Genomic DNA, 27947 nt, shown 5'->3' with positions numbered 1-27947 from the left:
TTTAATTTATAGACTTTTCTTCAAGTTCTTTCTCTCTTGATGTTGGTTCCTGTTACCAATAAATAAGACCCAGTTCTAATTCTTCCAATTTTATCTTTATTTAATAATATGCACCAGGACAAATATACCAGGTGTTTGCAAACTGAAAACAAGAACAAAAGATTAACTCTTCGTAGGTAAAATCCTCAGGATGCAACTGTCTGAAAAGCACCTTCCAGTATAGTGATTGACCAAATCAAGAGGAAAGCAAAAAATCTTAAGAAATGATAAGATGCATTCATTTGCAGAAACAATCATGCAAAGTCTTCCCTGAATCCGTACAGCAACATTTCCTACCGAGGAACAGCACAGAGCTGGAATGGAGGTGGCTTCATTACACTCCCAAAAACAAACTTCGTGTTGACTTCTTTCACTCCATCGGGCAGAGTGAACTTGAATGCCCGCAATAGGGTGGAAAAGACAATAAAGAGCTCCAGCCTTGCCAAAAGCTCCCCCATGCATACACGGCTCCCTGTGAAAAGACAGAAAAGGCAATCAGCCAAAGGATTTCTATCAAAACTACCTTTCTAATTTGCTTACAGTTTTCAGGAAAACAAACAAACAAACAACAACAACACAGCATCTATTATCAAATAGGTAAGGGTTTTTTGTTTGCTTGCTTGTTTTCTGCTGATAGTCCTTTTCTTCTACAGTTAACTGACTCTGTCATGTAGTGATTCAAATCTGAAAGGCTGCTTTGTATTTTCGCTCTGAAAGTTTCCATCTGTATTCACAGCAGGCAGACAGAGCATTATAGAAATGATCACCAGGGCTGCGTAGTTTATAGTTACAGTCTTAATAGCATAATGAATTTTGCTGCTACTACTTTGATAGCTGGGTCTCTCCTCCAAGAGAAAATGGATCTCTTCCAATAAAAAGGTTTCTGTTTTTCATTCCTTCTCTTCCAATCTTTTCCACATACAATTGGACTTTTCTCTTTCTGGAGATATTTACAACAGTAGAATTGCCTTCCCAATTTATGTAGAGGAATGAATGGATCTTAAGGTGTTATCACATGGAATAAAGAAATTGCTGTTCAGTGTAAATACCTATCGAGAATGGTAAGAAGGCTTCTCTGTGTACAAAGTTTCCATCTTTATCCAGAAAGTGGCCTGGGTTGAACTGATCAGGTGTTTCCCATTTTTCAGGATCAGACAGAACAGAATCAATATTTACTAGAACGATGGTGTTCTGAAAAAAAAGGAGCACATTTGTTAAAATGTGTTGGTTTTCTTTTTCCTCTTGCCATTGCATTTTTAATACTTGAGTACTAATTTAATTTTTACCTTTGATACTCTATGATTTCTGCTATGCTAGAGTTGCTTTAAGCAGATCCATTAAAAAAAAATAAAATAAAATAAGGAAAAGCAGTGATAGAAGAATATATAGAAACAACCCTAATGTACCTTTCAGTTATAAAACTTGTAAATATTTTAATTATAACATTTGCAAGATACTTAACTTAAAAGTTTGTGACACAAAAATAATTTCAAATTTCCAAGGTTTTCAGTAGAACTATTTTTTCTGGTCGTGGATGGCCTTTTTTCATCAGCCGTTAGGACTGACTTGAGACTGCTGGAAATTAATAAGCTTATTTCCAGTCTCCATTCACAAGTTTTCTATCATCAGAAGTCATGTTCTGGAAAGCTACTGGTAGGACAAAGTAGTTAGGACAATACACATAACTCCTTGTAAAAGGCTTGCTTAAATACAGTCATATCTAAGGGACAGCGCCAGAACTGGCAAGACCCAAGCATGTATTTCCCCAATCAGGAAAACCCTCAAAAGCATTTCTAAATTAAACTCATGTACCCCGTGCTGCTGATATTGGCCGTTCTCAATCACAAATGCTTTTCAACTAAATGAGCAATTAAAACAGAAGGACCTAAAACAGGACAGTGTTTTGTACAGCTGAAGTGGATGCCGTAACTTAAAAATTACACTAAAACAGTTTTAAGAACAACTACAATTGCACTGGACCTCAAACATTAAAACATGCAGCATGCTTGTACCTTTGGAATAGGATATCCCAGCAGTTCTGTGTCCTTCATAGTCTTTCTGGGAAGTGCAATTAAGACAATATTACTGAATCGCTGGATCTCGTGAATTACAGCATTTGTATAAGGCAACCTTTTCCTGTCCATGTAGCAAACTACATTGGAACTACCCAGAACAGCATCCAGCTCCTTCTGGACTTTCTCTGTAGAGGAATATTCAGCTTTAAATATACAACAATCTATAAGCTCTATCATCATGTTTTTCCTATTGCTTTTTACAGTTATAATACTACCCAGCAAGATGAAAAAGATATTTTAAAAAATACCTTTAAATTACCATTTGGGTGACCTAAATTAAATATTAATCATGTATTAAGAGATTGGTTTAGTAATTGAACAAGGACAGGTCTTCACTCAGGACTGCATGGATTTTGATTGCCATCTGTAAATGGCATAATTTACCTGTAATTACCTGCCTTGGGAAGCACTTACACAAAAGAGGGTTTTTTCCCCCTCAAGGACACTTCTTTATTATTATTATTTACAACCCAAATTGAAATTGTCACTTTTTATTAATTTCTGGTCTGAAATGGCAAGATGATTGATCCTATGCATTAGGAAACTTAAGATAACTTTAATATACCCTGAGAGCTTAAAAGAGCATGTTGTGAAAATTCAGCATATGCAGTACAGTCTCAAATTTTAGGTCTTTTGAAGAGCCATTAGGTAAGAACAATGGGAAATCCCTTCTCCTTACCACTTCAGCCATTCTCCTCTTGCCAGCCTCCTTCTGCACCTGATACCCAGCTTAGACTGTCAAATATGAAGCTTTCAGAGTGATTACTAATACATTTTAATCCTTATTATTCTGTGCACTCTGATTATTTCTTTCCATTGACAACTTGCATCTTTCTTCTGCGAACATCATTATTGAGAGCATACAATTTAAAGCTATTCAGCCCAACCTTTATTTAATATCTGTTTATATGCGGATATCTATGTTCAGAATTCTAAATTTCATGTAATAACCACACATTAACAACCTCCCACTGCACTGAGTTAATTTCTGCTGCAAAGTACTTGGGAGCACATCTAGGAGAAGTCATAGGTCAAAGAGGGTGATCCAAAGACTCTATCTTGGACACAGGACGAAGCAGACACATGCAGTCACCTGATTCATATGCTACTATTTGAACTCCTGTAATTCCTAAAAAGTTGCAGAACTGTTTGTGTGTGCTTACCTTGAACATCAGGATAAACCACCATATAGAGCAATGCCCAACATAAAGTAGTAGCTGTAGTTTCTGTACCAGCCAGAAAGAGGTCCAAAGCAGACTGGATCAAGTTTTCCTTGTTGTATGTAGCATCAGCAACTCCTTCAGTCTGCAAATATGAATTGCAAAGATCAAGTTAAGGCACACAAAAGAGAAGCAAAGCACTCTGCATCACAGGAATATTTATTGATGCTATTAAAAATGAAAAATAAATAAATGAATAAATAAAGGGCTGGAAAAGAAAACTTCTTCAATAATACAAATACATTTTCTAATATTCTCCAGTGCATTTGTAAATTTATTCTATCCACATGCACATTTGGCTCTTCAGCCATGACAAATTTATGTAATTACGTATGCTTTCTAATCTTGATACAAATCCTACCATGATTGTTATTCCTAGTTGTATCTTAATCATACGATGATCTGCTATTATTGTGGCTATAGATAATCTACCCACAAAACTACTCACATTATTACTTCATCCTCCTCCTGCCATCTCACAGTTTCAGTTGTTGGTTGTTTTTATGTTTGTTTGTTTTTTAATTCATCCACCTATAAGCTTTTTAGAGGGAAATTGTATATTTCCCTAGTCGATACTAGACACCATTATAATCAAAGGAGCGCTTAAAATCACTAGTTGTTAGTGAAGCGTAAAAGGAAACCAGAGATACTCACTTTAGCTATCTGATCCAAATAACAACCAATAAAATTTTGACTTTCATCTGCTTTTCCTTTTTCTTTGTAGCTTTCAATTTCCTCTCTGAACAGAGTTCTCATAAAATCTATACTGGAAAAAGTCTTCTTACATGGTGTTAGAAAACGGTCTGCAAACCAGGGAATCCGATCATGTACCTGTGAAAGAGAGATTTTAGATATGTGGTATCCAGCAAACGAAATTTGAATACTAATATAGACCTGTGGGTAGTGGAAGAAGTGGATGAAAGACTGATGACTGTGTCTTCACTATTACACTGAAAAGCTAATTCCTGTCCAGTGATCCATTAAAGACTTTCTTATTTTTCCCTGGAGCAGAATTTCCCTTAGTTTATGCTATAGAATTTCCATTGTGGTATACAAAGAATAGATGAGGTTCCTCTGAACTACAACAGCTAAAAACTTGAAAAATATCCTTGTTCTCAGCCTAACATACATATCATTTCTCTCTGATTAAAAAAATAAGTAAATAAAAATCTAATTTCCTTGACACATCTGCTAAACTGAAAACAGAAATATCTGAACCCAGTTGTTTAGTGGTTTTAATATCTTACTGTAGGATACTGAATGCGTGGGGATTTTACTCAGACACATTTTTTCCCAGAAAAGAAGTGCGGTTAGTCAAACACATCACATATGTGATATGCAAAACAACTTTACAGAGCAAAACATACAGAGCCGCATGGATTCCCTGCTGTTTATTCACTTCTTTCACTTAAACCATTATAAAAAAAACATATCAGCAGAAGAGAGGAAAATGACTTTTGTATTAATTTCACTCCTCTCTTTATTTCCCTTTCTTTTTTTTCTCCTTTTACAGATTGCATCATGTCATTCCAGTTTACACGGCAGAATTACCCTGCTTAAGCTACGTGTTAGGTCATAAATCGTGCTCACCTTTTTAAATGGCAGCTGTATTACAAACCTATGCCTTCCCACAAGCCTGCTCATATTCCTGGCTTTCATTTCTTCCTCATCCTACTGCACAATTTTGCTTAAAAAAATCTGTCTGCTTACTAGGAAAACAGATTAGTACAGGTGATTATTAAAGGATTGTACAACACTATGAAAGCACTGTGGAGGGCAGGACAGAATGCAATACTGGACTAGAATGTTTTGGTTAGCTGTGGACGCTATTAAGAGCCTTAAGAACAGCTTATACAAGTATCTCCTGAAAGCAGTTTGGAAGTAGCTGATCCTGTGTTTACCCTTCTTAGAAGATATCTTAGGAATCATTACACCCACATCTTCTGGGAGAAAAAGTATTTTGATTATTTTTCTTAACGTGAAGTATCAAATTAATCCTCAAGTTCTCTTAGACCTCAGTTACAGCAATTTTCAGTTAGCAAGAGATGGTGAAAAATCATGTAAGATGTAAAGCCTGTTGAGTTCCAGCAAGTTCTGCAGGAGTAGGTGCCTTGTACATTGGTAAAATGACTCCTTAACCATATACAGCACCATGGGTCCTGTTTGTTAATGGTTAATGATAAAACTGCCCTGGTTTGAAACAATCGGTTCCACTGTTTTTGCAGCTGCGGTCACAACTTCACACAGAAGCATGATCGCAAATTTTCTCTCCAAAGAATCAGAGGTTAGGTTAGGAGCTGCTGTCTTGCCAAAAGTTATAGAAGAAGCAACCATTAAGCATTTACATGGTACCTTTGCTACCCTTGTGCAAAACAGTTGCTCTGCTTAAGCTTCTACAAGGTTAGCTAACAGTAGCAAAGGAAGTACTCAAGACCCATGTTACTCGTTTGATATTAGTTGACAGTCATATGATTTCAGATAGCGAAGAAAGCCACTTTGTCAGAATTTAAGATAAGCTTATTGCAGAGCTTTTCAGGTATTTTTGCTTACATTTTGCTGCTGTGTTTCAAACACTGGAGCTGTACAGGTAGTGCTTTTGCGAGAAAGACCTTCGTACATCTCTCAGCCATGTAACGAGCCTATGCATTTCCATCCCAGTCCACCAGAACTGAGAAATTTTGATGCTATGATAAGGTATAAGAAACTGAAATCGGTTTTAAACTAGTCATCCAAAAGTACTGTTCTGGTGCATACTCCAGTGACTCCAGGTGCATTAGTATTCATTTTTGTTATAAAAGTAACCAGCAAGTTGCCTTTCATTGTCTAGCTGTATAAAATAACCAAAGAAAAAAAAATCCTCACATAAAACCAGCTGCTGTTCATAAATGCTGATACATCATCAATAGTTTCAATCAAACGGCGAAAGTTTTCGTCTTCTAGAGAGAAGCGATGTCCCAAAATCAGAGAACAAATCACATTTGAGACAGCATTAATAATGGCCATACTGGGGTCCAGAGGTTTTCCTGTCAACACAGTGAAAAGCATTCACCTGTAACACTTATTGTTCCAGCTTTTTGCACTGAATAGAGAGATGATGAAATAACATTTTATCAAACTCTTCTGATGTTATATTAGTGGATGGAAAATTGCAATTTATCAGCAAAAGACGTGAGTAAAAAGTAATTTCAGACACCCAACGTTTTTTTTGATTACCAAAAAAAGGCAAGACTGCTGATAGGAATGGGATTTGTAGTGGTAATAATAAAAACACCCAGGTTTCAGAGAACCTTGGCATCAGCAGATCTCACATTTGGCAATAATTGGTACAAAAAGGTCAGCCAAGACAGCATATGAATAAGCAACTGAATCAAAAGGAGAACCATCCTTTATTCTCTGCTCACATCCTTTGTACGTGAATAACGGAATACTTGAATACGTTTTTCAGCAGCACAATTTAAACAAACTTCCTCTCTTTCTGAGGAAGTTACCCCAAGCCGTGTGAGGTGAGCGTGCTTGTTCCACTGCAGTTGCCAGAGCAGAGCCATGGGATTCTGCAGCCTTGGCCAAAGCTCTGAATACTTCATGCCTTGTTTTCTTTTCTGTAGAGGGATATAGGGTGCTGTGAGATCTGTTTTGTTGCTGTTTGCTGTTACCCTGAGAAATACCAACACTTACAGACAGGAACCATGGAGTCTCAGTGGTTTCAGGAGTGGTTTCACAGGTAACACTTCAAGGAAATGCTTCCCACAGATCATAAGATTCAGACCTTTGAAACTCAGCTCCGCATGTACAAATCTAATACACTTTTGTAACCAAATATATAATTTCAAAAGCTACCAATTATCCATTCTTCAGCAAAATCACTACCGCCCATACTGACCCAAATGCTGAGCACAGGCACATACCATTTGTTCCCTGCAAATATTCCACCAGGCGACAGGCTTCCTCTTGTATTTGACACTCCTGGTCTTTTTTCCCTACTCCCATTTTCCTCATTGTTACAAGTCCAAAACGCCTCTGTTGCTTCCAAAGATGACCGTTAGAGAACATAACACCTGGAATCATAATGAATTAATGTTGCTAATGCTGTATGGTTTAATACATACATACAGTTAATGTTTCAAAGAAGCTTCTTTGTCAAGTTAATTTTTATCAGCAGTCCTGGAGCACGCCTCTTTCTTTTCTCTTTTCCTCCTTTCTTCTAGTCTACAATCTACTACCTATATAGAAAATATTACTATAGCTGTATTCTGCCACTATTGTTCCAACAGAACCCAAAAAACAATGTTTCATAAAACTTTGAGAAAATATTGACCTTTTTTCCACCATAAATTAAGCACTCTGAGACTCTAAATCAGTTTCCAAAACCCGGATTCGAATACCTTAGAAGAAGCCGTGAAAATAATAGTTACCCCTTCCATGTGTCAATATTTCAAAGGCTAAGTTTTGTGGCCTTCCAGCAACCTCTTCAGCATGGGCAGTCATACCCTCCTTCACTGCCTGGTACCCTTGCAGGACAATCACAGGTACATTTGCAAGCCATAAGGTGAAGATATTACCATGAAGTTTGCTCATCTGTAGAACAAAGCAGTATCAGAACAACATGGATAAGAACCATCACATTTAAATCAAAGAAGGTGAAACAGTTCTTCACCCTTGACAGATTCCCCAAGGGCACTGGACCTTGAGAAGACAGCATCAAATTAATTCTTACATCTAATATAGCTTGCAGCCAGGTTTCTATGTAAACTTTCATTTACTAAAGATAAGAATGTTCCTAAAATGTCAAACAGACAATATTGCAATAAATAACATCAGACACTGGCACGTCTTACAACTCAAACTCATTGCAGATGAATTCCTTCATGATTGTAAGATGACAACATCAGATAATGAGTTTTAGGAGAACCATCTACTGTTCCCCCTTGTGTATTAAGTGCAGCAAGAGCAGCTGAGGAGGTAGGGAAAGCAGGAATCACCTTCTCCTTCCTAGCTCAGATGGGACAGCCCTGTGTCTCCACAGGTCAAAGTAGGATGTCTGGGGGGTGGGATAGGCTGGAAGGAGTGAGGAGCTGTCAAAATATTCCAAGAAGTCTACTGCAGGACTAGAGGAGGGCAACATTTTGCTGCCTGTGTGCAAACAAGAGGGAACAGTTCTGCACGTTGTGCAAGGATTTATACGCATGTGCTTGCAGATTTGGTATTTATCTAAGGTTGAATTTTCCTAAGGTCTATAATTTTCTATTATATTTATCTAAGGCCTATAATTTTACATTGAGGAGTCACACTACTTTGCCTTGAAATATGCAACTTAGGAGAACTAGCACGATGGGGAAGAAACAGAGAAAAGGAAGCTTAAAAACAATGAAATTGAGGTGCTATTACTCATACATAAGCATTAAATATAAACATTAAATATTTAATATATATACTAGGAATATAAAACAGTAGGATAAAAAAATCTTGAAGTGCTCTGCATTACAAGTAGACTTAGAAAAGAGCTCATTTTGAGTGTAGGCACATAATGAATTAGTTCAGCTATTTAAAAGCTCAATCAGGTTCAGCAGACTGAAGTTTCTTCGGAAAATCTGACTAAATTGTATATAAACAAAAATTTTAATCTCAGATCTTATGAAAAAAAATGTTGAATAAGCATTTGAAAAATCCTTTTTACACTAAAAACACATAAGCACTCAATAGCTATTTCATGGAGTATTTAGAATTTGTCAGTGCAACAAGAGCCAAAACAGACATATGAAAACCTCCACAAAATGCAAGTCTGTTCTTTACAATGCTTTTCCAGTTTGTAAGGCAGGAATATTAGTATTGTTTTGCTCACGTACACTTAAGGTTTTAATGAGATGGTTCATAGTAAGCCAAAAATTTTGGAACAAGCATATTTAACTCATCTCCATAGATTTTCATGTCTACACAATACAGAATAAATCCCTCCCTAGCACTCAAAAGAAAACTACGTTAACAAAAACATGCATTCATTCTTCAGTCAGCCTATGAGTCTATTATTTAGTTGCCCCAAAATACGTACTTTTTTAAGGATGTCATGATGAATTCGGAAATTCATTTGCAGCAGATTTCCAACAAGGGGGTATGGAGTTGGTCCAGGAGGAAGTTGTCTTCGCTTCCATTGCAGTCTCAGAAACTCTACAAACAGCAGAGATGCTGCAAAAAATACAAGCCCTACACTTACTGTTAACATTTCACTTCTGATTTCCAAGACTACCTTGTCTCTGGAAACCTGCTATATAGCAAGAGATCCATTTTTATCTTGTTTTGCTGGTACCTCCCTATGAAGAAAAAGATGTTTAGGCTTATGTCTCTCCTAGTCCTTCCCTCTTTATCACTTTACTTTCTGATCCCAGAGAATGAAGTGTTCTTATTTTTAAGTATATAAGACATTGCTCCATTACATTACAGCTACAAATCTGGCAAGTGCTAGTCCTTCAAGGAAAACCAAATGCAGTTTAATTATATGCTTCCTTATGCCAAGACAGTTGCTGTGACAAAAATCCCTCCCTACAGTACTGGTTTCATAAGGGGATTCTTGCAAAAAAGAGTTTGGAAAGCCAACAGAATTTTCTGAGGACTAGCTACACACCCAGGGAGAGGTTGATGAGATGCCTCTAAGCCTTCTCTTCTCTAGGCTATAGAGTCCCAGCTTCTAGCCTTCCAGAGAGGTGAAATTCTCCAGCCTGTCAAGGTCCCTCTAGACAGCAGCGCAACTCTCTTATGTACCCACCACTCCCCTTAATTTTGTGTGGTTGGCAAGCTTGCTGAGGGTACACTGGCCTATCATCCAGATCATCAATGAAGACATCAAACAGGCCCAGAACCAGTGCTGACCCCCAGGGCACTCTGCTAGTTACGACCTCTAACTAGACATTGCCCCACTGACCGCTACCCTCTGGGCCCAGCCAGTTTTCAATCCACCCCACTGCCTGCCCACCCAACCCGTATTTCAACAGCTTGTCTATGAAAACCTGATGTGGGACAGTGTCAAAGGCCTTACTGAGGTCCACGAAGATGATATCCACTGCTCTCTCCTCATCCGTCAGGCTGATCATTTTGGTGCAGAGGTTCCTCACATTGGTCAAACGTGACTTCCCCTTGGAAGCATTTGGCTTCATAAATAAACAAGATCAAGACATTCAAAATGGTAAATTAATATCATCGTAATATAGTGAAAATATAAGCAAAGTTTAAATCCCAAGCTAATCTTTATTAAAGATCATGGTATTATTGAAAATACAAGGGTGGGTCAGTAGACAGTACGTGAAAAATTAAATCCCTTTGTTGACCAGCTTAAAGGTAACTATAAGCCTTTTTGAAATACTCAGATTAAATGTTTATGAAAGCTATTCACTACTTATCACATTGTGCTTTAATAAAGATAAGATTGCTTACATGTAGCAACTCCTAGCACAATGAAGTGTTTGGCCACTGATTTGCACAGGTCAAACACATGCTTAAATTTTGCTGACTTAGCTCTATTGCCTTGAAGTGTGAAAAATATTTGTCTCCATGCTGATATTTCTGCACTGCTGAAATCCCTTCTGTGGACAGGATCACGCTGACAGAAATTTGTTAGTTTATGCTTTTTGGAGATGCAGTACCATCATGCTGGCAGAAAGGCTCTAATAGAACAGGTAAAGGAGTTCCTCAGGCTGGACAGGACAGAAGCAGCAGAGGTTTGACTGCAGCATTGGTCTGCTTCTGAAATGAGAAGGATGTTATAGTCATGGGTGTGTATGCACACATACACTAAGACTTCTCAATCCCATAATTAATAAGGAATTTTGAAACTTCCCAGACAGAGCCAGACTGGGCTTGGAAAAAAACTCATGTGATGTCCACTGCATTGCTAACTCTTGGGACATGAAAGGCAGAACCAGGACCCTTGCAACAGCCTTCATTGCCAGGTGACTCCAATTAAACATTATCCTCTCCCCTTTCTACTGATTTATTATTTTTCTTGCATTGATTTCTTTTCACATTCTTGTATGTTGTTAAATTTCAGATATATTTTCTCTTCTTAACCATTTTTTTCAGCATTACAATCAGTTGAAAGACCAGGCTGCTTTGCAATTAGGAGTAGTATTAACTACACGGACATCAGTATGCAAATCACAAGTCTGAATATTTATGTAGAAAAATACTGGGTATGGTAACAATGAACAATGAGGGCCAGTAGCACTTGGGATAGAAATTAGGAACGAGATTGCCTGATACAATATGCTGTGGCTGTCAAAGACACAAGCACAAAGTATTTCTTACTGAATTTTGTCCCACTACAACTACGGAGCAGAAGTTTCCAATAGTTCAAGATTTGTAGGTCTATTTAAAACGACAAAGTCAAATGGACCATATTACTTTTGAGTGAAAACTGCTCCAGTGCTAGCTAGTTTCTTCCTTTATTTAGCACATTCCCTTTTGCCTACCTCTTACTTTCTCATTTCTCATTTTCCTGAACTTCACCTCTTATTCAGTCTCCAGGACGTGCACGTGCTGTATTCACAGAGACATTCACAGAGATGACTGAGACTCTGGTAGCAACCAGATGCCTCATTATACCCACTTCTGCAACACCATCTTTATATGGTAGGAAAACTGAATCCTAGCTCCACATTAGTGCAGAACCCACCCTCCACACCCCCAAAAATCCATGCCCACACAGCACATGCAGCATCGCTCAGATGTATCAGAGCTAGAGATGAATTAGAGAGCAGGAGAACCACATGAGCTCACGCAGCTCTTCTCCCAAATCCTGACTAGTGGCAGCAAGAGCAAGCTTCAGATCCACAGCAGTCCCAAGAGCATCCGAGCCCCTAGCCAGGAGCCTGAGAAAAGAGCAGTAAGCCTCCTGATACCGAGCTCCTTCACAGATGTGAATAGAACTGTTTAAGCAACATTACATTAAAGAAAGAAAATTGTCACGCTGGATAAACAAAGCATCCATGGAGTATAATTGCAACAACAATTCTAAAACTTCCTCAGGGAAGGAAACTGGCAAGAGCTTTGCCCAGCAGCTCTGCTAACAGTCTCCATTAGCTCAGCTGCAGAAGTCTGTGTGCCACGAGGCACACTACACAAAGCCTCTGTACTCACAGAAAGCCCTCACACAGCTCTCAAGAAAATCAATATAATTTTTTCTTGCCCTGCCCCTCCCTTTGTAGGTGCCAAGCTTTGCATCTCAGGACTCCAGGCATTTCCTGTAACTGTCTTTTCAGGCATCAATAAAGAGATGTGGCCAACCTAGACTTCTTTTCACCATCACCACTACAAACTGCTTCCACTGGGTGAGAGGACCCCCTCTTTAAGACTGCCTCTCAAATGCACCACAACAATAAATGCAAAACAAGCATCTTCAGGCCAGCCCACTTGTCATTTACCATTTTTGCCACCTTTGTTTCACCAGGATTGGGGCTCCCCTCTGCAATTCTTCAGGAGGGAATATGGGGGGGGTGCCTTCACTGGCAGCCTACGTCCCAAGCCTCACAGTGAAATGAAGGGTTGCACTGAGGTAGCTCTACTACTTCCAGATCCAAGCTATCACCTCCACGCGGCTATGTGCCAAATAGACAAACCAGCTGGCGCACAGGTAGTTCAGAGGTCCCAGCACAACAATTCTTTCCCCCATGCACCCACCATAGGGGTTCATGCAATGCCCAGAGCCACCACCTCTGGGAAGTGCATCTCCATATCCCACTCTAGAATTGAGAATATATGGGGTCAATGAGAAGCACCCCCAAGTCCTGGCTTTAATGTTCCTTCTCCCTCTAGTAGGATTCCCACTGAGCCTCTAAAGTAGACTCTAAAGTAAGATCAGGCACTGTAATCATTTTCTGTGTGTTTATTTCATTTCTAATACACAAGAAAAGCATACATAGGTTTTCCAGACACAAGGAAAAAAGAAAAACATAATATGTTTCACAACCAGCTTCTTAGACACAAGACACAACAGGAGCAGACTGACAATGAATCTGGGCTAGAAATGAAGAACATAAAAGGTGAACTAGCAAGCCTGTGTCAGTGCCTCTTCCTCAAACCTGTCATACTCTGCAACCTAGCGAAGATTGGCACAAAGCTTATATGGATGGGGTTTCATTGTGCTCCCGAAGATAATGTCCATGTTGACTTCCTTAACTCCTTCTGGTAGAGTGAACTTGAAAATCTGCAGCAGGCTGCAGAAGATGATGAAGAGCTCCATCTTCGCCAGCACCTCTCCCAGGCATACACGGTGTCCTGCAGAGGGAGAAGGGAAAGAGCAGTCAAGTACCTAGACAAATCTGTAGCCTGCATTTGCTTCCCAGCTTTTCAAAAAAGCATCACTCGTTCTCATCAGGAAACAAGGATTTGCTGAATTTGACATTTTTCTCTCAAACTGACTGAACAATTGAGGCGTCTGCAGTTGACCATAAGCAGGATCTACCCAGACTACAGAAAAAGGTACCAGAGATGCTTCTCCCTAGTTTCACACTTTACTAACTAATCCCTAACTCCCTGCTGCTACAAACTCTGTTTCAGTCTCTCGATTCCAAATTAATCATATGAATCAAAAACTTTTCCCAATTTATCAATTAACTTTGTGTTAAGTTTGAGTAGAGAGGTGGTGACAGGCTCTAAGGTTAGGCCTGGGATGTTCAAATTCCTCTTCCACCCAGTGTAGGCCAGGAACCATGAGGCTGACGCTTTCACATCCCAGGTGAGAGCTCTGACAACCAGACTATTCATAATCCTGGCATAATCCTTAATAGCTTTTGTTTTATTTGTTGTTTAATCAACTGATTGTTTACTCTTCTATAAACACACACGCGTAGTAAAAGAGCATCTCCAGAAGCTCTCTGGGAAAGGCATACCCATCTGGGATGCATTTGATACAGGTTCAAATTCCTATATCAACAAATACTGAATTATTTATGCACAGTAAATCAGCTCCAGCAGAGCACGCTGCCATGGAACCACCACTATAATAGCATAATCTGGCAAATGCAGAGGGTGGCAAAGAACAGTGTAAGGACTTTAATCCCCAAATTATTGGCAATTCTAGGTCTTTACTCCTTTTACTTTCTCTGCATTTTCACAAAAATCTAAGGTCAACAGTTTATAAAATTACCAAATGAGTTATTTTCCAACCAAACAATTTTTGGGCCTGAGAAAACCATGTACTCCTATTATGGGATTCCATTCCCTTTAGTCTTTTCCACAAGAAAAATAATACAGCTTCACGTTTACAGTCTAACCCACACAAACAGGTTCAGTTATCAGCACACCTACCTGCTGAGAAGGCTAAGAAGGCCTCTCGGGTCACAAAATTTCCATCTTTGTCCAAGAAATGACCAGGGTTGAACTGGTGAGGGGTCTCCCAGTATTCAGGGTCAAAAAGAGTTGAATCTATATTTGCCATAACCACAGTACCCTGTAAAGAAGATGCTGTTGGCTCAGTTCTGCCACTCAATTGCTCAAACATCATGAAGAAAAGGACACAAACCAATTCCAGCTACAACTCAGGGTACTGCTCTGCTAGTCACATGAAGAGGTAGCAGAATTAAAAGATTAAACATTTTTGTTCCCAATAAAATAATCTCAAACTGATTTCATTGTCTGTGTTTGTGTGAGTGGTTTTGTTGTTTTATTGTTTGTTTATTCATTTCTCTCTTCAAAAAACAGATAATAAACCTCAGTAGCTCAGTTTTAGGTATTTCCCTACTTTACTCCCTTCATGTCCTTTTTTCTGTTCTGTTAGCAACTGCAACACAACGAGGGGTGTAAAGTTCTTTAGCTTATCAGCAACTGCAACACAACGAGGGGTGTAAGGTTCTTTAGCTTATCCTAAATTTAGTAAAATGACTTTCCCACTTTTGACAAGCTTTAGCAGGTTTACAAATGGAAAACTAAGCACCCTGCAAATGAAACAGTATATTTCAAATTATCTTTCTCAAGGTGGAGGGAAGGAAGGTGTGCATGGCAAACACCATGGAGCAGCACTGCACAGAAGGGTGTCTCCATGTGTGGCTTTGGGGAGGTTTGGCATTGAGATTAAGTTTGGAAAAGCTTCATGAGTCAAGGAAACTACCGGTAGATTTTTGTTTGAGGTCAGACAGCAGTTCAGGAGCTGCAGGGAAATATCTTCATTATATTTCAAATAAGATGCCAGAGATGTAATAATATAGAAGAAAAGTCCTAAGTGAATGAAATTGAGCTCATGCTTGGTATTGTCTCAGGCATCACAAGTGGGAAAAAAAAATTCAACCTCCCATCTGTCCACATCGCAGACAATATCCTGTCATTATCAATATGCTGAGATCTTCTGAAAGTATAAGAATTCAAATGCTTATAAAGTACTTTTAAAGCACAAACTCTTGGAAAGTAAGACTCTGCAGCACTCTCACAGGTTTAATTGCTGTGAAATTGTGCTTTTGGCAAGGGTTTTCACTTACTGTTCATGAGAAAAAGGCACAAGTCAGAGGGCACGGGAGGGGAAAAGCACTGTCAGTACTGTCACCAACAACCACTGAACCGTAAGGAAAAGTGGATGAGGGAAAACACAACTATGAGGAATTCAACTTATGGACAAAGGTCATATTGGAATAGATAGGGTACCTTTGGAAGGTGATACCCCAGCACAGTTGTATCTTTCACTACTTCTCTAGGAATTGTGATTAAAATAATGCTACTAAAGCGAATGATCTCATGAACCACAGCATTTGTATAAGGCAGTTTCTTCCGATCCTCATAGCAGATTTGATGAGAAGAACCCAAAACGACATCCAGCTCTTTCTGGACTTTTTCTACAGAGAAAAAAAAAATTCCTTTTTACATAGAACACCACAACGAGCAGTGATAGAAAAAATTAATATGTAAATAAATTGTACTCACCATATCCTAAAATGTAAATACATCTATACAACTGTACATACATTCATAAAATTTTACTGTTTGACTAAAATTTGGTATTTCTTAGTTTATAGGCTCTATGTTCAGATCATCTTTCCACAAGCCCAAAAGATTTATTGAGCTTCATAATTAAAAGAAAGAGAGCAAACTGTAAATAAAACAAGGGCTTCTTACTAATAGATTAATACAATTAATCAAGCTATTGTTTTTACTCTAGCTGAATACAGACTCTCTGCACACTTAGCAACATGTTGTAAGGAAGCCATTGTATCAAACTGATACACAGAAGTAATGCTGAGAGTTGGGACAGGGTAATATTACCTAACCATGACCAATTGTTAATCCCTTTTAGCTCTTACCTATGCTTCAGTAAGTACCATACCTCACACAGTCTGAGAAAGTTCAGGATCAAATTTCAAGCTTAAAAACAGGCTAGTAATCCAAGAGGGATTTATTATTATTTTTTATTTTTTTTAAGAATTTGAAAGCTACATGTGTGTACAGGGCTCTGTTCTTCCAGCTTTCTAGAACCAAAAGCAGCATGTCTTGTCTAGCTCTAAATCCAGGCACTGAGAACACATACTTGGCTTAGCAATTCACCATCACTGAAATCCCTGTATCAAATCATTTAAACATTTTTGAAATTAGTGAGCAACTTTGCCGTTGTGTAGAATTTGTCAGGCATCTTTCTGTCTTCTCTATTCTTCTCTATTTAACGTTCCATAAATTATGATGAATATACTTATGCAGAAATCAACTGATGTCTCAGTTAATCAGCACAAACAATGTATGTTTGACATTTCATATACAAGGAAAGAATCACTTTTTTCCTAACTCAAGCTCCTATCTCACGTTGAGTCTTCTCAATCAGACTATTTTCTATTACATTCTTACAGTACTAAAACAATCTGTCAAAAATCATGACAAAATACACAGAAGACAAAATACATCAGAAGCTGGACAACTCTGAAATTTTAATTAATTTTAAATTTAAATTTAATTAATAAATTTTAAATTATTTCTCTGTCTGGAAATGTTCTACTTTATTGGCTTCTTAAAAACAGAGCTGGAAATATGATATCAAAAAATAAAAAGAAAAAAGAAAAGGGATGTGGAACAGAACTGTTCTACTTGAAATATCTCCGTGTTCATGTCTATAACTCACCTTGGATGTCAGGATAAGCCACCATATAGAGCAGAGCCCAACGCAGAGTGGTAGCAGTGGTCTCAGAGCCACCCAAGAAGAGGTCAAAAACAGACTGCACCATGTTTTCTTCATCGTAAGTAGAATCTGGGATATTTTTAGCCTACAGGTGTCAATGGGAAATTAAGTGAGAGTGCAGGAGGTACATCTGTCAGACAATGTATCTGCCCACTGCGACATGCAGTGATCAGTGTAAGTAAACAGAGTATTTCCAGAAGATGGAGAAAATACAGGTACCCGAATAATAAAAAGATTTACACAGCTATTTTCTCAAGTAAATTCATACATACTTTTCATTGCAGATGCTACAGAAAGTGTCAGGATTCCAAGGCTCTATAAGGCTCTATTACATTTAGAGCTCTTTGTTGCATTACTGCTGACATCCACATCAGAAAAACAACATTTCAGAAGTTTTATCCCACCCTTGCCACTCCCTGCACATTTACTGATTTCAGTTATCTCTCATGTGTTATGATTTATTTATTTACACTATTTTTCAAAGGAGAGACTGCCTTCATTTTTCTTTTAGATTGTTTCAGTAATCATACAGTCCTACTAAGCAAACAAAAGTTCAGTACAAGGCACAAAGAGAATAAAGCTAAACACTGAAAAGACACAAAGAATCAGAATTAAAGAGCCATCTAAATATTTATATCTTTAAAACCAACCATTGCCTACTCTTGTCTAAGGACTCCGGAGTATAATAAAAAAAATAATTAAAAAAAATGATGCAATTATTTTATCCTTCTAAAACAAGCAATTAAACTGACTATTTAAAAATCATATTTGAATTTGACAGCATGGTTTTTAAACTGAATTTGTAGTGTTCTGTAACGATGTTGCTATGTATAGACAGCTATGTGAAACATGCAGGAAATCTGCTATGATATCATTTTTGTCAATTACAGCACAAATTACTCACCTTCTCTATCTGATCCAGGTAAAAGTCAATGAAATCTTCTGGTTCATCTATGGTGCCTTTTTCCCTGTGTTTTTTGATTTCCTGCCTTACGAAAGAACGAACAAAATCACAGCGAGATTCTAGTTTTTGTAGAGGTCCCGGAAAGCACGCTAAAGACCATTGGAAAATTTCATATATCTGTGGAGCAAGCATTCAACACAAATATTGTAAGTTACATGACATGACTAAAGCCATTACAGAGATACAATGCAGACATTTTAAATACTGAATTACTGAATGAATTTCTCTAGGAAAAGTATTGCAGCAAAGAGAAATGTCATGATGAGAACACAAACAGGCATTAAAAACATAAATTAAAGATGATGCAATTTCTACTCTGTATTCTTTCTTATCCTTACTGCATAACCTCACTAGTATTTGCCCTGTTAATTCACCAACAGAGGAATCCAGTTTCACAAGCAAGCCTATTCTGTATGTGTTAACAGTAATAAATTTAATACTAATTAATATTTTATATAATTACATAAATTGACACAGGGGGATACAGACAATGCGAAACCACAATCTTTTACTCCACTAAAAAAGTATCACTTTTCACCTCAATAATACTGGTCTTTCCATTACAAAAGAGTTAAGCATCCCAAGCACACTGCCTCTCCTGGGAAATTCTAACTTTAATTATTTGTACTAGTTTAGTAATGTCAAACCCAAAGCACTCCAGGCCCAGTTCACATTCATCATCAGTATTTTTAAATCAGCATTTTTTGTGATTAAATAGTATACTATGATAATATATAATGCTACAATTAACATTGCATGGTAATGCAATAAATATAATGTTCAATAATTGAATAATTTGCTTAATAAACGTGTCATTTTCTCACATAGTAAGTGTAGCTGTTCCCAAAAGCCACTACACAATTGTATGCTTCAATCAGCTGGCGGAAAGTTTCATCCTGCAGGGAGAAACGATGTCCAAAGACCACAGCACAGATCACATTAGAGACAGCATGAACAATGGGGAATGAAGGGTCAACAGCTTCTCCTGCAAACAGAGATAAACATTTGTCACCAAAACACTCTCTTCTTTGCTACTTCGAAAGCAAGATTTTATAATAAATAGCACTTATGCTATTTAGACTGTTATACTGAAAGCCTCAAAAGTCACTGGCAAATTTAACAACAGATAAACCTCATTCAAAAATGAGGACAGGAAGGCATCAAGTCTTTAACTCCCACCCTTATCTGTTTTTTTGTTTTGTTTTGTTTTTTGTTGTTTTTTTTTTGCTTTTTTTTTTAAATCTTGGTGCTAATACCAAAATACACACCGCTGAGCTCTGATGGTACAAAAAGTTTTGATTGCGCTTAAATTATATTACACTCTAAACAATCTTGGCTGTACTCTAATCCCAGTCTTTTCTGGAACAAAAATAGTGTGTTTTTAAGCTCAGTAGGTAGCCTACATGACCCTACATCAAAATAGGAATGCAGTTCCCAGGGCACCTTGTCAGTGGCATACCATCTTTGTCCTTGAAGAACTTGACCAAGTGATAGGCCTCGGTTTGTATCCCACGTTCCATTCCTTTGTTCCCCATTCCAAGTTTCCGGAGCGTTGCAATTCCAAAACGTCTCTGATGTTTCCAGATGAGACCATTTGAGACCAGGATACCTTCAGTCATTAAGAATTAATTTTATGTTAATAGTCATATAACAGTAAATAACATACATGCTAAGAATTGTTCACAGTGTTCAGGTTTCTACCACCTGAAAATACGATGGAGTCTCTCACCAAGCTACTCAGAGCCAACAGACCTTTCTAAGGAGCTCATTGGAGAGGTCCATGGGGTTCCTATGCTTGTGCTTCTTAATCTTATGCAAACCCTCTTGAGACCATCAAATCTCCTTACTGGCAACATTTAAAAAACACCACACTTCCTTAACGGCTAGAGTTGATAACTGGTTCTGAGCACATTGTCTGTGCTGCACTTAGTCTCTGGCTTTTGGGGGATGGATCCTGATTTTACCAGGCTGCTTGCAGCACACATTCAGCTCTCATCGTGACCCATGTCCTTCCTGGGAAATGAAGCCAGGGCAAGAACCATTGAGCATTTCTGTTTCAAATGCAGAGCTCTATATATTCTTCATCCACCAAAACTCAGCAGTGGCTGGTGTAAATGATAGCACAGTAAGAAGCTTTGAACAAGGACTGTTGCACCTACAGTCTCACTAATATGTTTAAAGCTCCGGTGTCCTTCCTGTACCTTGGGATATCCCAAAAGGTTACACCTTGTTCAACAGCTCTGGACATGTTTTCCCTACAGTGGCCTTTGCTGTACACAAACAACCAGGAACATAAAGGATTACTTCAGCCTCAGCTTACAGAGGAGGCTTCAAGCTCCAAGTGAGCCTCACATGGACTATTTCAAATCAGGGCACAAGCTTGGACAACACTACTAATGGATAAATAAGAGACCTAGCTAGTACAAATGCTGCTGCTCTGGTGAGATTCTCGAACACGTGTGACAGCAGCACTTTGCAGACTATTTTGGAGACCATTTTGAGGGATACCACAGGCTTGCCTTATATCAACCACCTGGAGCAGACCAAATGGGTGAACTGGGAACTAAGGACTTTCACAGACACAAAGTTCTTTCACAGACACAAACATCTTACCTCTTCCACGTGAAAATTTGTTGAACATATAGGTCTGTAGTCGCCCAGAAACATCCTCTGAGTTGACGGTGAGACCATCCTTCACAGCTTTGAATCCATAAAGCACCACCATAGGTTTGTGACCCAGCCACAGGGTGCAGATGTTGCCATAGATTTTTGCTAGCTGTAGGTTTGACCAATGACAAAAAAATACTCATTGGAGAAACATCAACCAAAGGACACACATGATGGGCTCCTCTCTTCCAACATGACATTACTGTGATAAACAATCCCATTGCAAAACAAAACTATTTTGCCTTTTTATTTCCTGAACTTGGGAGTAAAGTTCTGTGCTCTCTCTGGGACCCCACTACTCATAGTAAAGTGAATGATAAAAAGAACAGATGCTCTATGCCCTTTTTAAAGCTTAACTTGGGTTGTCTTTGCAAATAATAACATTTAGGAAAATGCCACAACTGAGTGCTTACAGATCATATTCAGTTTCACAAGAGAAGTTCACCTGCCCATTCACAGTTACATTTTTCAACTCCACGTTTCATTTCCTCAACCAAAAACTACAACCTCTTAAAATTACACATTCCCGTTGTCACTTCTCCTAGTACTACAAATTTCAAGATTCAATAGACCATCTCCCATCTCATACAAAAGTACAGTGAAGCTGAAGAACATGAACAGAGATCCCACCTCTGCTTGGCCAGCGATAGGGACTGGTCTCAAGCAACCCTGTGGATATTCAGTGAGGACAAAGTCCCTACCTCCACACAAAGAAACAGTACAGCTCTGTCCTCCCATTAGAAATGTTTGGCATCAATGTCTTTTAAGTTCCTTTTCCCTAAAGCCCTTATTCTCCCCTTGCAGCCAAATACCCCCTCATGTGCCAGTCTCGTTTAGCAAGGTTGGGTCTTGAAAAAAAATTTATCAGCACATTGGATTATTTTGTGAAGTTTTGTCTCAGTGGAGGAGGCTGAACACTGAAAGACCCTCAATTAATATGCTCAGCATGGACCTAATTCTTTCCATGATTTCATTCCTTTCACCATCATTTACACCATCAGTTTATTTGCAAGGAATCTGCAGATTTTACTTATTTAGGCATTTAATTTAACTTCCATGACCCACCTTCCCTCACAATGAAGTTTTCTCTAGTACCATATTAGCCTACCAACAACCATCCCTATTTTTTACACTTTTTGCTCCTTTGTTCACATCCTCAAAAATACATACCTTTTTCAGGCTCCTATGATCAGTTCTAAAATTTATCCGCCAGACACCTCCAACAATGGGAAGTGGGATTGGTCCAGGAGGAAATCCACGACTTTTCCATTGCAATTTCAGGAACTGCACACCCCAAAGAAACAAAATCAGGGATAGTAGTATTACACTTATCATTTCACACTTTAAACGAGACTATCACTGAGAAAGCTGTTACGAATCTGTTGAACTGATTCTGTATTGTTCTACTTAACTCTTCCCAAAGACAACCTCCTCGCTTTTAAGCTTTCTGAATTTTTCTCCTCCCTTCTTCCCTACCACACTCCCCTATTCTAGAAAATGAGGACTGTTCCCATCCCTGCATGTATTTAATACATCACTGTGCTGCAATATGTTAATACCTGTCATCGCTTCAAGATCCAATAAAGGCTAGAAGGCAGACGCTTAATTTAGACTTGCATCTTACATTCAGAAACATCCCTTTGAGCAATCAGTTTGATGGAATATGTCACTTGAAGGTCAGCTATGTATTGACAAAGACAGGAGAACTGACCAGGTAGCATTCTCCAGGGCATTTACACAAAGTCTAGGCACGCACATCTCTTCAACACCAACAAAAGCAGCAAAATGTGGATGGAGGCAGGAGAGAGGGACAATCCATTGCTCAAAAGGACATTATACTCATGCATACAGAATGACAGTGGGTGATACAGGAGTTATCAAGATTAGTGGACCAAGCTTTAGGAAAAATGGGGTGAAATAGTCTGGAGTACCTAAGTGGAATGCTTGTTTTCAGCTGTTCCCACAACTGCTCAACTCCATCCCATTCCTGCTGTTATATAAAAGGTGCTTCTCCAACAGATCCCTAACAGGTCGTCCCAGCTGTGGCACTTAGGTGCCAGCAGCTTATTCCCACATCCAAGGAGGCTTTCCTGTTAGGAAAAAAAAATATTTGTAGGCAAAACAAAAACCACACATGTACTAAGTCTACAAGAACTCCAAAACTATGCAAAGACACAGTCATCAGGTTTGGCATTCTGAAATTATGATAATAATACTGGCTATCTCCATAACAGCAACTGTAGGCAAAGTACTTTTTTCTCTGTAACAGCCTCCGTAAAATAAACTGAAATGCATCAGCAGCATTCTGTAACGTTGCCAGTGCATACATGATTAACTTACAAGAAGCATGTTATCTCCAACTTCATTACATCTCCCTCAGGCTATAAGAGAAAGAAAACCAGAAAACATCTCAGTAAATAGTGCAATTCATACAAGTGTTTTAAAGCTAATCCAGACAGGACAAAGTACTCTCACAGGCTTTCCACAGTTTCCACACTCTCTAGGATCTTATCTTGCTGTTTTCATCTACAGTTCACTTTCTCCATTAGTTTTGTAGTGACAATCATTGGATTGTAAGTGTTGCAATCTTGACCAAAAACATCACTACAAGTAGACTTGACCTTGGATAAGTTTTATACCTATTTGCAACTGAAGAATGGAATTCAGAAAATGAACAGGAAATCTTAACACAAGAATGCACAATACAAGATGTAAAAAAGCGTAACTAATGAAATAAAGATCAGAAAATACATCTTCAACACCAGTTCATTTTAACAAAAGCATGCTGTAGCCAACACACATTGCTGAAATGCGTAACTTATGAAATTGCTACTTTTATAAATTAAGTCCTCTGTTCTTCCCCAGACATGTCTGGAGGAGAATTTCCAGCATGCTTGCTGGTTGAGGACCTTGCTTAGGTCCTTCTACACACAGCAAGCTCTGTCATAGTCTTCAAACTATTCTCTGAATAGTCTTCAAACAAATCTCACCAATTGGAGCTTCCTGCCTCTTCAGAGGCATTGTACATCTGCTCCATTCAAATGATGGAGCAAAGGAAATTGGCAGGCATCTCACTCCTTTAGATTTACAAACACACACACCAAGAAGGATGAACCCTACACTTGTATAATAGGACATCTTGAAACGTCTTGCTTCTTGGAATAATTCATATCATGATAAAGTACATTTTTAAAAAGAATTACCATCATCTGTGTCATTTCATCCTTATCCACACCAGATTTTTCATACATTCTAAAATCCTAATGTTTACACTGGTGTTACTTATTCACAAATGAATTGTCTGGGAACACGAACACATACCTTGCTCAGACTCTCTTGATCAGCTCTGAAGTTTATATGCCAGATGCTTCTGATTATGCAAGATGGGTCTGGTCCCAGATGTAGAATTAGGAAAGAAACATGAACAGAGCCCCACTTGTCATCAGAATTCCACTAGTACTTTACAAGGCCACTCTGACTCTGAAAAAAATGAGAAACTCGATTTCCATTGATTTATTACATCTGTCTTAAACATTTTTGTGATGTATTTCTGTCTGGCTCCCTTTCTGAGTGAATGCATCGTTGAGGGCATGTAGTATATCACTAACTTGCAAGTACAAATCACTATTGCCTGACACAAACCTTATTTAAATAAGGGCGTTCACATTTCATTATGATGGACTGAAAGGCCATAAAACCATTTTACTTACAGGACGAAGGTTATATTCTGGTATACCTTCTCCTCTTTGATTACTAAATAAGGTTGATAATCCCTTCCTGGTTTGCAAGCAGCACTGCAACTAAGAAACACGCTGCCTTTTTGCTTTCATCTTGAACTGCTGCTCATCAGGCATCACAGGCAACCTTAATGCAAGATTTACAATGCGAAGGGGTATACAATCAACAGCTTTGTTAAAAAATATTCAGATGTGTGTTACATACAGTCATCATGCGTGTCTGGTGGGTATTTGACAATGGCTCATTGCTACATCTGGAAGAATTTTAAAATACACATCTTGTCTGAAATCACTCACAGCTTCTTATCTAATAACTTCTCAGTTCTGATCAGGTTTCCATTTCTGTAAACACAGCTATGACTTTGCATACTTTGGCCCTGTAGTTCAGTCCATGATAGTTTTATTGAATAACAGCTGGGCATTTCATACACCCACACTTGCAGATGGAGGGTATTATTTTCCTCTTCCCGTGTTTCTGTCTAGGTGTGACAGCTGATTATTTATTTATTTTTCATTTTTAAACTGAAGGATTCATGGACAAATTCAGCACTGCCAGCTTCTTCCTAAAATCCCAAACAGAGAGAAACTGGAAAACTGAATTACTTCTTCATGATACATTTCCATTGTCAGTCTTGAGTTCAATCAAGAACTGAGACAAGCAGCCAGTATCATGACAGTTCTTCTTCTCAGGTTTTCCAAAAACATTTTAAAAGTACAACATCATTCTTTAAAAAAATTGTGACAATACTGATCTCCGTATTAAGGACATTACTAACCTCAGCTGTTACTTAAATTCTGGTAAACTGCCCTCATCCAGTGTATGGGAAAGAACACTCCTTTTGCATTTGCCACTTGCTACATTTTGTTATTGTAGATTCAGCAACTATACATTAAGTATTATCTTTTTACTAAGTAATTAGGTAAACTAAATTAAAATGTTTGACAGCTGTGCATGTTTTCCTGCTTCAGTCTCCCAAAGCAAGAAGGTGACCAATACACTTGAAGTACTACTACTTGCAGTAGCAAGTTAAGAGTAGATTCAGATGAAACATAACACATGAAAATTGATTCTCAGGTCTACAGTACTCAGCATACAGCTTCTCTTAGCCAGTTATGACAGTTTATCATAAAGGTAATAATTTCACAAAAACTTCATTATGTGGGTAATGTCATGAGCTGCAGTAACCCTCACCTTCCTGAATTTTTCAAGGATAGGACTTAAAGTCAGCTCCAGGAGAAAGCATCTATGTACCCACAGCAGTTCCATGAGAAACATGACCAAGAACATGACAGCCTGAATGACTGAGTATTTCATGTCTGTTTTACAAGAGAGGTCTGTCTAAGAAATTAACAGCTCTGAGTGTACCATCTAAAGCTACCTTATACTGCTCCAGAGTTCTTCCGAAACTTCTGAAAAAGTTCTTGTGACATCCAAAAATCAATAGATAACTCATCACTTTCTCTTTCAATCTTTTTCCCTTCCAGATCACTAGGAATTTACTCTCTGCACATTCAACTAGTTTTTGCCTTCCAACATGCTATGAAAATAAGAATCATAGCTTCAATTAAAGAACAACTATTTTTCCTTCAGATAATTCAAGAGAGAAATTTGTTTTTTAGGTGTCGTGTTTTCCTTTACTCCCAGAGCTCTTTTCACTACGTGTTCTCTGCATTTATTTTTTTTTTTTAAGTTATAATGTCTGTAGTAAAACCTGGTTTTATCAAATGCCTGCAGAGTCCTGACCCATATGAGAAGCCAGAAGATATTCTTGTTAAAGGAACAGCTGAAGGTAGCTGTTCACACACTAAGCTGAGCTGGTCAATTGTCCCCACAAACACCAAATTTACATATGTAAAACAGTAGTTCCCTCAGCAGCCAAGTACACAGCTTGGATTCTCTTAAACACTGCAAATTTCCTCATGCTCTCTATATCCCTGCTACTCAAGCCTGGCAGTAATAAATTCTCTCCCCTATGAAAGACAGGGGATGAATCTCTGCCTAAGTGCAAGTGAGGAACAAAAGCACCTACTTTGAAGTGCAAACATGTTACTCACACAAGGTAAATAAATAAAAAAATAAAATAAAATAAAATAAAATAAAATAAAATAAAATAAAATAAAATAAGGCACTTTTATCAGCACACTTTCTCCAAGTTCAACATGGAAATACTTTAGTTTATTATAACAGAAATTTCATCATCCCTTTATTCATTTTACATTCAGGGAAACCAAGGAGAAATACAACTTCTGTTTTTTAAATTTCTACTTTTTCTAGCTGGGCTTGAATTAGTCACTAAATGAAAGCATTGCACCTGTAAAAAAAAAAAAAAAAAAAAAAAAAGAATCTAAAATAACTTATCATTCCAGGAAACGCTAACCCTACCTGCACAGCCAGATACTCGTACTTGGTCACCACACTTACTGTCTTTAAAACTTTGGCCCATGGTCTTCTAGAAGTCCAACTGCAAGGCTGTTACCCAGACAGCAGACATGATCACCATAGCAGTCCACAATGATAGATGGATATACTACCTAGATGACCTACCAGTGATTGGCCTGCATAATAGAACAAGGCGCAGCTTTGTCCTGCCTGGGGTCTGTATCTGCAAGGCAGCCACAGATTCATACTGCAGTGCAGCATCTCTGATGAAGTTCTTACCAGTACAGGAACTACTGGCACAACCAAGCTGCAACCCTGTAAACTTCATCAGTAAATACCATCACCCACCTGATCGAGGTTTGTCAAATTGCAATAGCAAAACACTGGTGAGTCACAAACACTTCTCAACTTGGCATGGAACACTGTAAGGTCTCAGCTGCATGCATACGCAGTCCACTGACCAAAAGCTGGAAAACTGCAGAAAATAGGCTGGATGCTGCCACCACTGGCTCACAGTCATGACCAGTAGCTCAGGAAGTCCCTGAAGGGTAGGAAGTTATCAGAGAAATAATTAGAGGCACATGCCTGCCATGTTTTCTTCTTACTTCAGGCATCAGTGATTAATTATGATTACAGACAATATAGTGGGCTGGATGGACCTTCAGGCTCACCTTTTATGATTGCTTCTGCTTTTCTTTATCAGTTTTTATTAACAGTAAAATGATGGCCAG

The 27947-nt window shown here is 38.4% G+C and overlaps 2 protein-coding genes across 5 annotated transcripts; both read right to left on the bottom strand.

Annotated features, from left to right (window-relative positions):
• Positions 1 to 9795, bottom strand: LOC137861272 (cytochrome P450 2J6-like). The gene is made up of 9 exons (XM_068692474.1): positions 9381 to 9795; positions 7747 to 7909; positions 7240 to 7389; positions 6197 to 6357; positions 3989 to 4165; positions 3278 to 3419; positions 2052 to 2239; positions 1089 to 1230; positions 1 to 511 (listed from the first exon to the last, which is right to left on the bottom strand). The coding sequence occupies exons 1-9, from the start codon at positions 9549 to 9551 to the stop codon at positions 333 to 335; spliced, it is 1473 nt and encodes a 490-aa protein (XP_068548575.1). The 5' UTR covers positions 9552 to 9795; the 3' UTR covers positions 1 to 332.
• A 3398-nt stretch (positions 9796 to 13193) lies between these two features.
• LOC137861262 (cytochrome P450 2J2-like) lies at positions 13194 to 27796 on the bottom strand. Of its 4 annotated transcripts, none has more exons than XM_068692432.1 (13): positions 27565 to 27796; positions 24421 to 24579; positions 23440 to 23480; positions 23031 to 23189; positions 22270 to 22383; positions 21046 to 21208; positions 19892 to 20041; positions 19257 to 19417; positions 18373 to 18549; positions 17412 to 17553; positions 15953 to 16140; positions 14627 to 14768; positions 13194 to 13594 (listed from the first exon to the last, which is right to left on the bottom strand). In XM_068692432.1, the coding sequence occupies exons 6-13, from the start codon at positions 21155 to 21157 to the stop codon at positions 13416 to 13418; spliced, it is 1251 nt and encodes a 416-aa protein (XP_068548533.1). In that variant the 5' UTR covers positions 21158 to 21208; positions 22270 to 22383; positions 23031 to 23189; positions 23440 to 23480; positions 24421 to 24579; positions 27565 to 27796; the 3' UTR covers positions 13194 to 13415. The 4 variants fall into 4 exon arrangements, with proteins under 4 accessions (XP_068548533.1, XP_068548535.1, XP_068548534.1 ...); XM_068692434.1 differs by lacking the exon at positions 27565 to 27796 and adding an exon at positions 27259 to 27382; XM_068692433.1 differs by lacking the exon at positions 27565 to 27796 and adding an exon at positions 27220 to 27377.
• Between the last annotated feature and the right edge of the window lie 151 nt (positions 27797 to 27947).

Source organism: Anas acuta, chromosome 9, assembly GCF_963932015.1.
Source record: "Anas acuta chromosome 9, bAnaAcu1.1, whole genome shotgun sequence".
Taxonomy (NCBI): Eukaryota; Metazoa; Chordata; class Aves; order Anseriformes; family Anatidae; genus Anas; species Anas acuta.
The sequence above is the reverse complement of the archived record's forward strand: the minus strand, read 5'-3'. Positions and strand labels throughout refer to the sequence as shown.

Bases quoted from the DNA above. Each gene is read 5' to 3' on its own strand.
- LOC137861262 (XM_068692431.1), bottom strand. From the start codon at position 22,434: ATGATAAGTGTAATACTACTATCCCTGATTTTGTTTCTTTGGGGTGTG. The intron at 20,042-21,045 runs GTAAGATGTTTG...TAATGACTGAAG, and splicing joins CAAATTTTCACGTGGAAGAG to GTATCCTGGTCTCAAATGGT. The intron at 13,595-14,626 runs GTAGGTGTGCTG...CTCCCTCTGCAG, and splicing joins CTTCTTAGCCTTCTCAGCAG to GACACCGTGTATGCCTGGGA.
- LOC137861272 (XM_068692474.1), bottom strand. From the start codon at position 9,551: ATGTTAACAGTAAGTGTAGGGCTTGTATTTTTTGCAGCATCTCTGCTG. The intron at 7,390-7,746 runs GTAACTATTATT...TTATGATTCCAG, and splicing joins AATATTGACACATGGAAGGG to GTGTTATGTTCTCTAACGGT. The intron at 4,166-6,196 runs GTGAGGATTTTT...TCTCTTTCACAG, and splicing joins TGAACAGCAGCTGGTTTTAT to GTACATGATCGGATTCCCTG.